This window comes from Pelodiscus sinensis, chromosome 2 (genome assembly GCF_049634645.1).
Source record: "Pelodiscus sinensis isolate JC-2024 chromosome 2, ASM4963464v1, whole genome shotgun sequence".
NCBI lineage: Eukaryota > Metazoa > Chordata > Testudines > Trionychidae > Pelodiscus > Pelodiscus sinensis.
The window spans coordinates 188,063,329-188,080,279 of record NC_134712.1 but is presented as its reverse complement, the minus strand read 5'-3'; the positions used below and the strand labels follow the sequence as shown (position 1 = coordinate 188,080,279).

The following is a 16,951-nucleotide window of genomic DNA, read 5'->3' as shown; positions in this document are numbered from 1 at the left end:
AGAGGAGGGGGGAGAAAATGTCATTCAGCAATAAACCTGTTGGTAGTGAACCATGCCTTCCAACTTGTTGTCAGATGGATCAGAGACTGGTTCGCTAATGAAAAATCAATTATTTCAGCCTGAAGCTGACAATACTCAACCAACACTGCAGTAAGCTGACAATACTCAACCAAACAAACCTATTGTTTTTCCTTTTCCCTTCTTATATTTATGTCTGAATTTGTTGGGGAAACTGACTAAACAAAATTCTAACTTTTGTAAGTAACATTCCAGCATTTAAAGAAATGATGTTACAATAAACCTAATTTTGTAACTTGCAATTTTTGGACACTTTAGAGCAGCGATTTTCAATTTTTGTTCCCTCATGACCAGTTGAAAAAAATTATTGATGCCCACGACCCAAAATAATTTGGGTAGAGTGTGGGCTCTGGGCTGAGGAGGAGAGCTTTGGAGTGTAGGAAGGGGCTCTAGCTTGGAGGGGTAGAGGTCAGGGCTGGGGCAGGAGAGGCTTACCTTGATTGATTCCCAGTCAGCAGTGCAGCAGGGGTGCTAAGACAGGTTTCCATCCTCTCTTGGCACCCCAGACCATGCTGCCCTCAGTGCACTCACAGCCCCTCCCCCCCCCACACACACACACCTAGGAGACAGGCCTGCTGCCAGCCACGTTTGAGGTGCAGCACAGTCTGCAGTGCCAGGACAGGAAAGTAGCCTGCCCTAGCATTCCCCACTGATCATCTGATCCTCCTGCATCAACAAGACCCAGTGACTGACATTCCATGACCTCAGTAATGGGTCGCGACCAACAGTTTGAAAACTATTGACTTAGAGTAAAAAAGTTGACATGTTAACAACCAAAACCATTAAAAAGAATCATCCTGCTAGCTATTGATATTTATATCATTCTGACCAGTAGGACAAAGCTGACACATCAACATTTGGTTTGCACAGTTTGGAAAAGGGAACTGCATCATCTGGCTGGCTCTCAGGTTTGCCTCATCTGAGGCAAAAATCTTTGGTGCAAAACACCAAAACTAATCACTACGTTTATCCTGAAGGTATCGCATAAATCAGGTTCAGATGATATTTCTCTTCAAACCAAGTGGAGAGAGACAAAAAGTAACCAAAAGGGCAGAAAGCACCCTCCTGTGCATTTAAAAGACTAAATATCAGACTGGAGAAAAGGATGACAAGTTGGCCTTGACTGTTGAGTCTGAAGTAAGGATGTTAAAAAAAAAAAAAAAAAAAAAAAAAAAATCACTAAAATTTTTAATGGCTACACAGTTACTTGGCTATCCCAGGAGCAGGGCAGGCAGCCAATAAGCTCCAGGCTGCAGGCCCTACTCCCAGGGAGCTGCCTGTCACTCCACGCTGTTGCCCCTGTATCAGAGGCAGCAGCGCAGGATGGCAGGTGACTCCTTTGCATTCTTTTACATTTTTTTAGCAGTTACACAGTTATTAAAATAACCAATTTTTAACAGCCCTACTTCAGACACACCAATCGAGGGGGAGGGAGGATGGGACACAGCATTGGTAACCTATAAGCAGTCACTTATCTGCTAACATCCCTAGTCTAAAGATAATTAAAATTGGCCTTTTCTACATTTTTAGGCTTGCAATTATCGAGCTAAACTCTAGCAGACACAAACACTTTGGGTCAAAAGAACTCATAAATCTAGGAGAAAAGGGGAGAGCAGTCATACTTCAACTTCTCAATCTGTTTTAAGGTATCTGGAGCATGCTGACTTGCTCACACCAGTTGCCATTGTGGCTCAATATCTCATTACATCAAACACTACTAACAACCACAATGATTACTTCAAGAAGGAGAGACTACCTCACAATAACACCCCTCAAGGAATGTACAGATTTTCTTCTTAGCATTCCCCAATTTTTTTAAATCAGAGTGAGGCAAAACTGAATCTTCAGAAATGAGGAATGAAAGCAAACCATTCATGCTATTTACTCTCTGCAAAACAAAGTTTAAGAAAACTGACAGAAGTCTTGAAACAATTTCTACTGGTGCTCCAAAATTGTATGCTTGGTCAAGGCTGTGTTAAACAAAACCCCATCTAGATAGAGAATAACCTTGTCTGCTTAGAAAAAAATCATTAACAAAAGCACTGAAACAAATAAACTTTTAGCAATGTCTTTAAAATAAAGGCGGAGAGGTAAGAATGAAAGCTGAATCTAAAATATTAATACAAGAATTTTATAAATAAATATTTTGGTTTAGAACTACTTAATCATAATTTCACATAGGAAAAATATGTTTGAATATAGTGATTGTGGTATCTGCCACAATGACAATATTGTAGATTAAAATCCTCAGTTATAACAAAAATATGCAAAGTTAGAAGCAATTAATGCTTTCCTTCTCTACCTGACTAATGTGCCTGTAACTTCATGCTAACTTACTCTTCGCCAGCATGAACCATATCTATTGTAAATATGTATAACAGATATTCTGTATTTTATAAAATATAAAATCTAGGTCCCTACCTCAAAAAGTATGCAGTCTAACAGACATTAAAATAAATAAAACAGTTAAGCTGTATACACATCACTGACGAGACCAATGAAAGCATGCTTGCTTTGTTCAAAGAGCACAGGTAGTTTGACTATAATACTGTACACACAAGAAGTCAGTGATGGGATTGAAGAAGAGTTAATGTGGCCAGAGTGACAAGAAACAGCAGCTGTGTTTTGAATGTACTGTAAGGGAAAGAAATTGGAGAGAGAAGGGAAGGAAAAGAAGAGAAGGGTAGTTGTTACAGTAACAATGGAAAAAAATTATTAAGCAGAGACCAATGGTTTCACCAGAAGGGACGGACATTGATATCAGAGAAAGAAATGACTGGGTTTAGTTCAAGATTTGGTGAAAGACAGAAGATCGGTATCTATTCCCACTCCGTCCTTGATTTCTACTGAAACTTCAGGTAACAGTTTCAATTAGTTCCAATTACTCAGTATGAGCTTTCTGATATGAATTCAGGTGAGGTCACGAAACAGCCATGAAACAATACTTTTGGCTATTATCTAATTGGGCTGGCAACCTAGAAATTGTCAAGGAATCTATAAACATTACCAATGCTCTAAGCCATCTATTTCCCCATCCATTGTTTATTACAATTTAGAATCTCAGGAGAAGTTAGAATACAGAAATCTGAAAAAGAACTCTATTTGACAAGCTTCTGTAAAAAAAAGAAGAAAGTCAGAGAAGTTTTCACTAAGAATATGCCTACACCTGAAGCTGGGAGTATGATTCCCAACTTGAGAAGACACACTCATGATACCTGTCAGAGCTAGCATACTAAAAACAGAATGCAACTCCACCAGTCTGGGCAGAGAGAGAGGCTAGCCATCCCAAGAACCCAGAAGAGTCTCTGAACAGTATGAAAACTGAGTGTTTACCCCCTCCTACTGCTTGTGCTATCTCAAATATATTCTCTCTCTTCTCCCTTCTCTATTATATTATATTATCTCTTTTCTCTCTTTGAGATTAAGTCTCCTCAAGATGGGAATCACACCCCCAACTTGGAAGAGTATGCATACTGTAAGGCTCAAATCCTGCCATCTGGCCAAATCAGGCAGATCCCTGCATCCATGCAGATGCAGAGCCTCTCAATTTAACATGACCCACCATACTGGAACTAGAACAACCATACTTTTCAAAAATTAAAAACAGTGATTTTAAAAAAATCTATCCGTTATTTATCTCTTTATAGAGCACCAGATTCCAGTTTTTATTCACAGTAAGAAAATACTTCCTCTCTGACAGTTCAGGGTAGTTCAATTTACTGAAATTTAAATTTGTACCCTGACATCTTAAGGAAAAAATCATAATTAATTTTTCAGCCTGAAAAAAGAACAATTTATGACAAAAGTCTACTGAGCTCTACGTAGAAAATGTCCATAAAACATTGGCAGAACCATTTTTTATAAAAGTGTTTTCAACTAGTTTTATTGTAATTTTATTCATCACATCACTATAGTTTAGATTATCAATATTTCTAAGTCCTATTTCAAATACTTATACCCCCGTTACAAATAATCTATTTTTTCCGCTTTTAAGGTTTTGTAAAAAATTTAGTTGTTTCTATGTCAAAAATTATAACTACTTACCTGTAATTCTTCGACTCAGAAGATAATAGCTATAATAGTTCCCAACTCTTGGGTCCATTCCTAGTGTGCATAATTGGGTGAGGGATGTTGAGAGCTTGATGTTAGGAGACTTTAAAACCATCTCACCAGTAGGTGGCATACAGGCATAAGTTATTGGGTAAGTAACTGCCCCAACTGTCAGTAAGTACACTTTAATGCAAGTTCACAAGACTGAAAAGCTAGCTCTGTCTTGTAACTCTGATGGGATGTGTAGGGGTAACCATTATAACTAACCTTCTGAGAAAGATAATTACAGGCACATAATTTTCTTTTCCCAAAAGGTAAGTGTTATAACTGAACCCCACTCTTGGAGACTCAAGGCTGCAGAGATGTCTCTAATAAGATGTTTACTGATTGGTTCCTACGAGTGTCATACTGAAGCTTGGTTTACATTTAAAAGTTAGGTTAACACAGCTATGGCCTTGAGCACTGAAGCTATGCTGATCTAACCCCTGGTGTAGACATGGCAAGCTTAATGGAAGAATCTTCCATCAACCTTGCAATCGTCACTCAGAGGTGAATTATCTAGAGCTATGGAAAACTTCCATTTCTGTAGGAAATATCTACACTATAATGTTACAGCAGCATATCTGTAATGTGATAGCTACACCACCACACAACATGTTGATATAGCCTAAAAGTACCATTAATGGCCATAGTACCTAGACAAAGTAGACCTAAATTCTAAGGAAAAGCCAATAGTTTGTGTGGCAAACTGACTTTTTTTTATAGCTTATATAAATTAACTGCAAAGTGGAGATTTTCTATGAATTAGTTATGTAAATACAATTGTTACTGTATTCTTTGTGATGTTTATTGTTCTATTGATATACATTTAATTTATTTTAAACTGTCACCACATTTCTAAGCTTTCATATGTAAGATCTAGTGAACTGATTGGATAATATCTGAGACGTTAATTATCTAAGAAGCAGTGGAAGACAGAATAATCCTTTCTTATGGAAGCAGTTACCACCTTATTTTAAATTCTGAGAGGGCATTGTATTTCTCACTACCAACACCAACAAATCTCAACAGATACAGCAGAGCTTCTGCAATCTCTCTTAAATTCACAGAATCGTCATTAGAATGTTTCTGCTAAAATGGTAAGTAGTAAAACATTAATGCTGACATTTTTAAAAAGCATTAGAATTCAGAACTAACAACAGTTCATAACTTTATGACAGCTATTACTAAAGCTGTTTGAGAAACCAGGAACACAACATTTAATAAGTTTATATGTGTTTCATATTTGTAAGTTTAGCTACAAAACCATATTAGCTAGAAACATTCTTTTAAATGAAATCTAAGATTTTCAAGTAGAATTCTAAAGCAGGTGGTGAATCTGCAGAACTGTGAATACACAGGGGACCTGACCATTATAAACAAGACAACAATTTTTAAAAAAAACAGGGAGTGGTGCCTCAACATGCTACCTGAAAACTTATTTTGTAACTGGCAGGGTTTTGTTTTTTAAAGGCAGCAGGGAAAATAATTACTACTGGCTGAAATGTATCTATACACAAAATGAAAGGATTTTGGCAAACAGAGTGATATACAACCAAAAAACAGCTGAAATGAGCTCCTCACCTGTTAGCAGATTAAAGGCAACAGGCAGTTGACGCAGTTAGTTACTAGCCATTATGTCTCATCAGTGGGTAGTTGCACATCAATTGCTGGTGAGGTGGATCACCGGCTCCGAACACGCCACATCCAGTCACATACATAAGGCATGGATCCAAGTGTGGGAGAAACTAGAAATTACAACACTTACCTTTGAAGAATACACAGTATTTTTTCTATGAATTTTCATAAAGAATGTCTGATAGTATACATGTGTAAGTGCATGATAGATGAAAACTGGACCAGAGGAGTGATTCACAAGTCTCTTGCAGTAAAGTGTTATATTTACTCAAGATTCAACAATTGTTCTTCCCCCCAGATAAATAATATATTTAATAACTTTCTATCAGAGACATTTACTTATATTCTCTATGAAATCAGCTGCAGTTCATTTTTTACTTTTTCCATAAACTTAATATTTAAAAAGGTAACCTATGACAGACTTTTAAAAATGGGATTTGCACTCTTTTTGTGCCTCTTCATGATGTATAAAATGGCCTGAACTAAAATAAGAGATTTTACTCGGGTTGGTTTTTGTTTTGATTATTATTCCACAAATACCAGGAATGTCAAGGCTGGTTTTCCCCCATTTTGACAAGTGTCAATTAGGCATTAATAATTTTTTTGAACTAACCATATCTGTACTATGGATTTTTTGCAAAAGAGTCCCAAAATTCCTGTCACTAGTTCAGCTGTACTGAAGATATCACTGGCATGAACTGTAAATAAAAATGAGAAAAGCCAAAGGAGACACATCTATGGTTACACTCTCACTAGCACTACCACTAATTTCACTGGAGCCTTGACTACAATAGAGATCTCACTAAGTACTACCACTGATATGGCTGAACCAGTGTGGCAGCAGTGCACAGCTGGAATTATTATTAATTTTTTTTTTTTTTTTACATAATTGCCTAACGCAGACCTCAAAGAGTTTTAAACTGTTTGATTTAAACTCCATTTCCCTCTCCACAGTTCGCCTTTCAGGAAACTCTTAGTTAATCTTCCCTAAAAAATGATTTAAATGGTCACAAGAGAATTTTCCCTTCCTTAGGTGATCCTCAGATTGAATAAGAACTGCTGTAGCAACTCTTACATCACTCACCTGTAGCTACTTGTGTAGTGGATATGGCCACAATGTTTATGCACCTTGGTGATCCCAGGAAGCCACATGTAGCTGGACTATGTTAAGGTTGCTCTAATTTGTGCCAGATAACTGGCCTAGTGCAAGATGACCCTAGGATCAGGGGAAATACAAATGTGGCCTAAAAGTGAATTTCATACTGTTGTAAGGTGAGCAGATTGGCCAGAGCTGTGAATTTGGGTCTTATCAATTTGTGACTTCTTTAGTCAACATTGAGACTTCGAATACAGAGAATGTTTGGATATCTAATGTAACCGTCCTCCCCTGCAAAATGGGGAAAAAATAAACCTAGAATTTCAGGCGTGCTTCATATGTCATTAAGTAAAAGTGAGAAACGGTTAAGGTGTAGAAAGAGAAAGGGGAGAGCGACTCAAGCCCATTTCCCACCCCCCACCCTATTGTATATGTTACTTCTGTAAGTAATCTAATGTCCAAACGAGTATCAGTAATATTTTATTGCAGTATGTTTTTTAAAGTTTTTTTTTTAAGTATAAAAATGCTATGAGTACTCAACAGTAGTTGTGGTTTATTTTACATCCTTATCCAATATCATCAGGTATATAATATACATAAGTTATTTGCAGCACTGCAAATTACTACTATTATTCTAAAAATCAATAAAAATGTATCTAGAAATACAGTTCTGTCATGAAGAGATTTTGGATTGCACGCTATTGCCCCAACTATTGTACTTCATGCAATAGGATTAATTCACCTATTTTAATTCATCTATTTTAATTTTTTTCTACAAAATATCTGTATTTATGAAATAGCTAAGTAGGCATAACTTTAGTATAAATTTGTTATCCCTTACATTTCACTCATTTAAAATATACATAAAATTACTCACCTTTGTTGTAGCTATGCTATTTACAAAGCTGATTTGCTGGAACCCTTTTTCACTTAAAGTGAGACACACATCCCATCGTTCATTTGCCAGTTCATGAATAACTTTGAGTGCAACTCCAGTTTCATCCAACTTGTCCTTTACGTAAAGATCTACATAACTCCGGAATCCATTTACCTAGAGGTTCAAAAAGATAAGCAATTACGGTCGTCCTACCTACTTAAGCAATTGATAAAACATTTTAAATATGATTCTTACAGGCAGTTTCTTCCCATTAAACATAACTTTGACTCCCTTGCATGACCCTGCCAAATCATAAGCTCTTCTGGTCATGAGGGCCATAATATCCTTATCAAGTTTTTCCATTTTAAATTTGGAAAGATCTGGTTGGAATGTGATGCATGTGAAGTCATCTCCTTCAAAATGCTTTATCTTGGGATCAGAAGTCTTCATCATATTGTTCAGCCAAGTCTATGGAAACAAATTTTAGATGCTAACTGCATTTGTCTCTAGTTTACAAAAATAAAAACAACATATCTAAACCCCTTCTTTTTTCTAGTTTCCAGCTATTCCAACTCAACACTGAACTGCAGCATGGAAAATTTGCATGCTTCACGTTAAAATGTTTTTTGCTAACATGGTAAACACAGAATCAGCTGCTTTCCCATGTTCTGCAAGAGTATTGATATGGTGATAGGTTCAAGGGCTTTGTGGAAGTGAAATTATGTAGCAAGACCATGACATCTAAGTGTACAAGAAAAAAAAAAAACCCAGCGGTCTGATTGTCCCTGTTTTCTGCTGGGGGAGAGTGAACACAAAAAACAGTTCACTTCTGCAAAATGTTTTTGTTATAAAATTTTTCTTAACCATACCCAATGCTATACTGGGCAAATTTTAAAAAGCACACTTTACAGAAATTTACATCCATGACATCATTAATGTGATTTTTAGCATTTCTGCGGGAAAGATACACAAATTAAAAGCCTGGTAGACAACAGCTTTTTACATCTCATTTACCTGCTCATTATAGTGTTATACTGAATAGATGGAAACTGAAGCTCTGTTTATTCACCAAAGATATACAGTAAAAGCAACAGCTGTGTTAGATTCCAACAGAGTACCTAACCAAAGTGCCTCAAACCTATATCAAAGTGACCACCTCTAAGAGTGAGAAGGTAGATCAATTTACATGCCCATTCAATCCTTGGTCTGTATGTTGAGAATGTCGACAACGGAATATACAGGTTGGCATATTTTGCAAAGTGGTTGCTGGTCCATTAGGGTTAAGGACATTAATAAGAAACATACATAGAAAAATTATTTAATATATGATTATACAAGGCTTTGTTTTCTTTAGATATTTATACAAGAAGAACAATATTTTAAAACATACTAGTATTCTCAGATTACAACAGTCCCCGTCCACTTTGAACATATTAGCATGATTATCAAGAATATAAGTATATTATCAAGAACAAATATATAAATTTCCTATTTGAGAAAAATTCTTCTACTCTAATCAATACTAACAGTAATTTTACTCAATTAACCTCAATGCCCCTATAACTGTTACTGCTGAATTTTCAATAATTAATTTGTACACATTTTATAAGATGCATAAAATTAAGTTTCTAACTAGAAAAACAGAAGAAAAAGGTCAAGGAACACCTGCATACCTGTTTGAAACTGTGTTTGTATTCTTTGCAAGCAGTTTCAACTGTAAATTTTGTACTGAATATATTACAAAGTTTTGCACCATAACCATTACGACCACCTGGAACAACAATTAAATGTGTTAAATTTCTAAAGCAGAAATTACCCATATCGTATTTATAAAGTAATGTTCCCACATCATGGACTTTTACTAGGTGCAAAGGACCATGCTAATAGACAACAGTGAAGGATATTACTAATTTTTGCTCTGGAAGTTCACAAGGAAGTTACATACATTTTGTTTTCATTTTACCGTCTGATTAGATATTTACCTGGGACTAAATCAGGAGTGGGCAAATACCAGCACGCGGGCCCGATCCGGTCCAACAGGGTTAGCCCCTAGTGGGCCCCCACACAGCCACCCTGTACCTGCAGAGGTGCAGGTAAATATATCGCAGCTCCCATTGGTTGCTGATTGCCTTCCCAACCAATGGGAGCTGTGATAGCCCGTACCCGTGAATGCACAAATAAATATAGTGGCAGTGACTCATCAAGGACTAATCCTGGTGAATAGCTAAACTAAATGCTATGTATCCACGGGATAGGGGGGAATGATTTGTAGAAGACATAATGGGAAGCAGTCCTGGAATTCCCACAGATGCACTAGCTCCTAGCAAAATTCCATGAATCTTGTTTTCTTTCCTCAGAGAAATATCTCCTCCTTACACTTTACGCTCCCCTCTACTCAAAACACTCTCAGAAATCCTTCTGTCAGTAACTCCTCTTAACATATCTGCACCATAAATCTCCTATTTCAATGGGAACAGAAGGTACAGAGTATAGTTAGCATTATCTAATGCTCATATTCCCACTTAAAATGCACTAAGGATTGGATCCAGTGAATTTAATTTAATAGACTCGGATCATATGTACACAGTGACATATGCCACAGCATGACTGCTTCCCTACTCCATCCCTTTCCTATCCTTGCACACACACCCAAATACACGGATTCATATCTGCATATTGTCTGCATACAGACACTTCCTGGGTTACTGGAATAAGGAAAGATATGAATTGTATAAATAATGCTTCTCTCTTTCACCCAAATTTGGACACGTTTTGCTTTTTTTCCTCCTATTCCTTGCATGGAATAGAGGGCACACAAAAGCCATTATTATAAATGTGACTATTTAAGATCTAATTATATATCACATCTTAATTTAATATTAAAAAATGTGGTGAACAGTATCCCTGGCTTAAATCAAGCATGGAGTTATGGGAGGCAGGGGAGAGCCATATCCAAAATCCCCCCAAAAAATCTTTGACAATGCACCTGAATCCCTAGCAGTAATGTGCATAATATTCCATTTTTGGATGTCACTTGACAAGAAACTTGCAAACATGCCAAATTATCATAGTGGTGCAAATATATGTACTAGAATGAAACAAAACTTACTTTCATTTATTGCCTAAATCAGGATTGCCATGTGTTTAAGTGCTGAGTCGGGGCCTAACTGTCTGCAACACCTCTCCCACTAAAGTTTTCCTTCTATTTTGTCAGTTTAACATTTTTAGTATTTGCATATAAACTTCTATTTTAGATTAATGTTATATGATGTATTAAATATACAACTGTATTTTATAAAATATATTTTGTATCCTGAGTTTATATAAAAGAAAATATAAAGAGTTAGGATTTTCTATATCAGGACAATGATGGAAGACAACTACATGTAACTGGGTAGTGATAGTTACTTGCAATAACCAGTTCTCTCAAAAGAGTGTTTGTATAAAACACAAAGCAAAAAAACCCTACAGAAATATACAAAGTTCGTGTTAAGATATTTCTATAGCTATACAGAAAAATAGGCAAACAACATCTAGAAAGTACACAAATGGTCATTTCTCACCATAGTGCAAGAAAAGAAAACTCAGAAAATAATTAGCTGTTTAGCCAGTCAAAAACAAAGCATATTCAGAAGAATCTTACCTGTAACTTTTTTCTCATCATCATCATAGTTGCTAGATGTTAACAGCTGTCCAAAGATTAAAGCAGGAACATACACTTTTTCTACTTTGTGTTCCACAACTGGAATTCCTTTCCCATTATTCCAAATACTAATAATATTTGATTCACTGCAGAAAAACAGTGACATCCATTTACATTTTTATTAGTACCAAATCACTCCTAGAGAAGTTTTTACATAGAATTCATTTATATAAATCAAGAATATACTATCAAGGACTATATTTCAGCAATTTAAACCATTTTATTGTGTTTACTGGCATCTTTATCAATTTTATTTTTCAAACATGTTTCTTGATGTGTTAGTATTTGAAGATCTATTACTAAGTTTGTCTACCAATTTTATAAAAATAATTCTTGTGACTTTTGAGAGGGGGGGGGGGGGGGGGGGGGAGAGAGAGAGAGAGAGAGAGAGAGAGAGAAAATGAACTATAATGTCTCCATAGTTCAAAGAAAGTCTTTAAAATATGACCAAGTAATAGTCTTGAGGTCAGGGAGCTGGCTTTTGTTGACCTCATGAAAATCCACTGAGATTTGATCCAGTTATAACCTGCTGAAAAATCACCATTTCCCATCTACAATTTGCCTCGTAGTTTCTTTTTGGCAGAGTTCCCAAATCTCTCAACATTCTACATAACACCCATTGGCTTGGTTTCTTACTTTCAGCATTTCAAATAGCCAAAAATGATAATTATCTTCATCCTTCTCTCACTCCCTGTCAAAAAAATCTCTTTGTCCAATAAGATTGTGCAACGCATCGGAAACCAGAAAACAGAGTTTCTGATTCACTTGTTCTTCTGACAAGAGTCATTATTTCTGTACCTCTCATAACACTTATTATTAAGTTAATGCCTGCTACTGCCTATTGAGAGATGAGATAAAATGGGAACAGGATCCAGATCTGTAATATGGCAAATCCAGATCCCATCCACACAGATACAATGGCTCTCAGAAAGAGCTTGCCATATTCTTATACTTAGCTATACTATTTATAAAATGGTGCTACTTATACATATGCATCCCACTGGTTTAGTGAGTTACGCGTTCTTCCCTAAAGTAAATGGTTCGCATAAATAGCCATATGCTATTTCCATCTCAAATAATTAGTCTGGTATCTTAAGAGGTAGAAGTCTATGTCACCGAGCTCACGGTTCAGCATTCAAGCTACTTTTGTAATCGACACTGATGAGCTTTGAGAGGAATGGGAGGGGTACTACCCTTTTCTAGATATTTTAGCCATTCAGTTAACTAAATTGCCTGTAAAGATTAAAAACTTAGACAGTGGGTCCTACAGAGTTTCCAGGAAAGCTAGGAAGTGTTGGCAGGAAGCCAGGAGAATCAATGAAAACAGTGTGGGTTTTTGAATTGCAAGCAGTGATTATCTTGTTCTAGTCTGTGTGTGACCAGAGCAGAGCTGGGAGACATGAATTAAGGCAGGAAGCCAGGCATGGAATATCCAGTAACATGCTAGGGAAGAACTAAACCTTGGAACAACAGATATGTGAGTAGAACATGGGATGTTCAGACAGACACAATCAGGTTATATTCTTTATTTGGGGGTTTGTTAGACTTCTCTGGGCTGAGCCCTTTTAACTCCCCTCCTTTACACTGTAACTTTTAAACTGAATCCCAGAGAAGCAATTCTTTGTGCTTTTAATCTTTCTTTACAGTTGCTCTATAACACCTAGCAACCAAGTAATGTTTTACCAAGTATATTTTCTTTGTTTTCTTAATAAAAAAAATCACCCTTTTAGGACCATGATCTGATTCCTGTGTACTAGCAAGCAGGAGGTTCTATGTGCATATCCCTAAGACTTCAACACTAACTATTACAAAAATTACAGAAGAAGGTTTAAAAGATCTTGAGGGTTCCCCACAAGAAGACATTTTCAAATGTGTCTTTCTGGGTTCTCAAAGGGTTTTTGCATTTGAGTGGCATTGGTTCGATCCAAAGTCATGGAATCTCTGAACCTGGGGAGTTTTTAAAACGGAAGCCTTTAGTGGCAGGGTATTCTAAAGTCTCTTGTGGGCTCCCCACCTTCTGAACCTGAAGTGCCAAGTGTGGGGAACAGCCTTGACAGCTATCAAAATTCTATACTGCCAAATTTGGCCTCAACATTGACGTTTAGATTGTTTCAGGTTTTATCCATTCTGTATTCAAAATGTATTAAAAGATGGCTTAAATGAACATGTTATATTAAATTCAAAATGGTGACAATAATTCTTCACATTTTCAGAACAATTTCTCCTTCAAATATAAAGCTAAAGTAAATACTTTCAGTACAATAAAAAAAAAAGTCAATTTAATTGAATATACTCTATTATGAAAAAGTTCAAATCCAATTTCCCATTCAGAGAAGAACAGCAAAAAGTTCTTGTACTTACGGATCAATAGAAATTTTAATACAGGTCATATTCTTGTCCCTCTGCTTATTGTCAGCCGCATTTACTATGAAACAAATTAACAATTTTAGGGCAATATATTACAAGCAGTTACTTGCTCTACAAAGCTAATTATATGGACACGCAATTACATGTTACAATGTACAGAAAATGTTTGAGAAACTCTTTTGACATTTTCTTTACTTTCTTACTGAAATCAGGAAATATAACTAGATCTCTTATAAACCATCTGAAGGAAAAAATTTGATTCAATCAGACTTCCTGCCATTACTTATTCTATTTCAAACAACAAGGCTCTGTTAGAGGTAAACACAAAAGAATATTTTACAAGCTCATTTTCATAATTAATTCAAACATTGTTCATCTCAATCCTCATTATTTACCTTTTGCAATGCTATGGAATCTTACTACAATTTGTATTGTACTTTCACTCATGATTAACTATTTCCCCCTGGCCTCAAATCCCTAAACAATCTCTTGGAGAAGAATATTTCTAACAAACACAAATTAAAAATTCATCAGCTCTATTTGTATTACCATAGCTGATACCAAAGCCCACTTGTGATTGAATTGGTATTTTGTACAATGCCTAAGAGTGTAAGGAGTTATATTTACAATTATTTAATAGTCTAGGTGACGACAGCACAAAGTGAGCATTCATACCAGCATATTAATTTAGGTTCTAGACAAACTCTTGCTCAATGTTGTTTTGGATAGATAATTAAGTACATTTATATTAAAATTATTGTTTTCCTAGTAGAGACAGGGTGAGTGAGGTATTATCTTTTATTGAGCAAAGCAACTGAATAAAATCAAGGGTAGTAGGTAGGAAATTCAGTTTATGTTCTGAATTTTCTTAACATGAGAAGTTAGAACTACTAAAAATGTTAACTAAAACACACATATAAGATGCATCACAAAATTAGTTTCTCTCTCAAAGAATGCTCATATGCCTATTCCGCACTGTAAGCCTAATCCTGCAAGTCACCGTAAGTGGAACTTGTGCTCAAGTTAAAGGGGAATTCTTTTTAAAGGGCTTGAATGATTGTTTCCAAACAGAGTTAATTCAGAATAGCTATAAAGAGAGGTTATAAAGAAGTTAAAACTTGATCATGATATTAAACTACATCTAAATTTGTGTCATCTAAAAGCACCGGGGCTCAGAAATTCTGTTTGTCATCAAACATGAAAACATATACAGCCGGTCCCCGAGTTACGAACGGGTTACGGACCAAACACTTGGCCATAACTCGAAGTGTTTGTAACTTGGATCCCATTGAGTTACATGGCGAACACGCGGTTCGTAGCACGGATCATGTTCGTAAATCGGGGACAGCATTTACAATCACTTTGGTCGTAAGTGCAGATGGTCGTAAGTGGAGGTGGTCGTGAGTCGGAGACCAGCTGTATCACAGTAATTTTCAGAATATTCCTCATCAGACAACACAGGTATAAAAAACACCCCCAAGGACCGAAAGATAAACTCATAGGAAAACAAAACACACATTTTAATTGATATATTCCAGTACAATATGAAATCAGACTCATTTCAAGCACTCCGGTTAAAGACCATCAAGCAGGAAGATTCATTAAAAAGTATGCACAATTACAGCAATTGTAATATTGTGATATTTTTATATAGACCAGTGGTTCACAATCGTCTATGGAGCTTGCATGCATTTCTCTCTCCTAGCTCATGAGTGGAGGGGCCAGACGAGTAAGTGATGCAAGCCACATAATTTCCCCTTGATCCCTGATCATGAGGGGACGGGAAGAAGAGCAAGCAGCATCCCAGTATGAGTGGCTGTAGCTCTCCCCTTCCAAAATGGCATCCTTGAGGGGAAGTGTCTCAGATTTTTGGAATAACTTGATCCTTTCCAAATGAAAGGCTAATGTTCTTCTGGTATCATGCAGGTGCAGTGTTGACTCCCCTTTATCCTGATGAGGTTTGGGGAAGAATGATGGAAGGTAGATACGTTAATTCATGTGGAAGACTGAAGATTTTTTTGGTAGAAACTAGGTATTGGAGCTGTAATGTGACCTTATAAAAATCATGAAGGAGGGACACGCCATTAGGGGCCTTATCTCCCACACTCCAATCATGATAGCGCCTAAGAATGTGGTTTTCAATAGAGATATATAGAAATGAGCAAGTGATCCTGGGCTCAAACAGAGATCTTGTAAGACTGTTTAAGACTGGGTTACAGTCCCACAGTTACATGGGTTCTCTGATTAGAGGGTAGAGTTTACTTGTGCCTTTAGGCAATCTTTTCATTCTAGGATGAACAGATACAAAAAGACCAATGAGATGTACTTTCTTTCACCCAGCACAGAAATATCCCTAATTTCTTCAATACTAGAATATAATCTAGCACAACGGATACAGGAGAGCATGTAGTAATAATCTGTCCTACATCACCTCAGATTTGGAATCTCTTCCATTTCTGAATTTGTGTGTGGTTGTTTTTCTGCTATGCAACAGAATTTCCTTTACTTGCTCAAAACAGTTACTTTCTATATTCTGGAACCATTGAGAAACCAAGCTTTCAGGTGGAAAAATTTCAGGTTTGGAGAATGAATCTGGCCCACATATTGAGACAGAAGATGTAGAAGATGTAAAATAAGTGGTGGGCAGACTTTCAGCTGAAGAGGGTATGGAAACCATGTCTGTCTTGACCATATTGGAGCTATAACAACAACTCTGGTCTTTGCTGTCTTTATTTTGTTTATTTACATTGACTATTAGCAGAATTGGAAGAAATGCATATAAAATGTCTAGTCCGTTGAAGGAGAAAAGCATCTTCAAAAGAGTGAGGACCATGTTCTACTCTGTAGCAGAACTGAAGACATATCTTGTTCTTGCCTGTGGGAAAGAGGTCTATCTTTGAAGTTCCACAATGTCTGAATATATTATAAAGGATAATATTGTCTATTCCTGTTGGTCATCTTCAGAGTATTTTCTACAGTGCATATCTGTTATAGCTTTCTGAATTCCTGGGAGGAAAATTGCTGAGATGCTAATCCAATGACAAATGCACCAATTCCATTATGTTACTGCCTCAGCACATAAGGAAAGTGATATTGCCCTCCA

The 16,951-nt window shown here is 36.5% G+C and overlaps 1 protein-coding gene across 3 annotated transcripts in view; it reads right to left on the bottom strand.

The window, feature by feature from the left end:
- The window catches only part of TOP2B (DNA topoisomerase II beta), a 115,533-nt gene that overhangs the window by 49,131 nt on the left and 49,451 nt on the right, over nt 1–16,951 (bottom strand). For all 3 annotated transcript variants that reach the window (XM_006134319.2, XM_075922030.1, XM_025190305.2), the window contains exons 4-8: nt 13,843–13,906; nt 11,422–11,567; nt 9,452–9,549; nt 8,034–8,246; nt 7,779–7,952 (exon numbers count right to left, since the gene is read on the bottom strand). In XM_006134319.2, the coding sequence (XP_006134381.2) occupies nt 7,779–7,952; nt 8,034–8,246; nt 9,452–9,549; nt 11,422–11,567; nt 13,843–13,906 (695 nt within the window). The remainder of the gene's footprint in view (nt 1–7,778; nt 7,953–8,033; nt 8,247–9,451; nt 9,550–11,421; nt 11,568–13,842; nt 13,907–16,951) is intronic.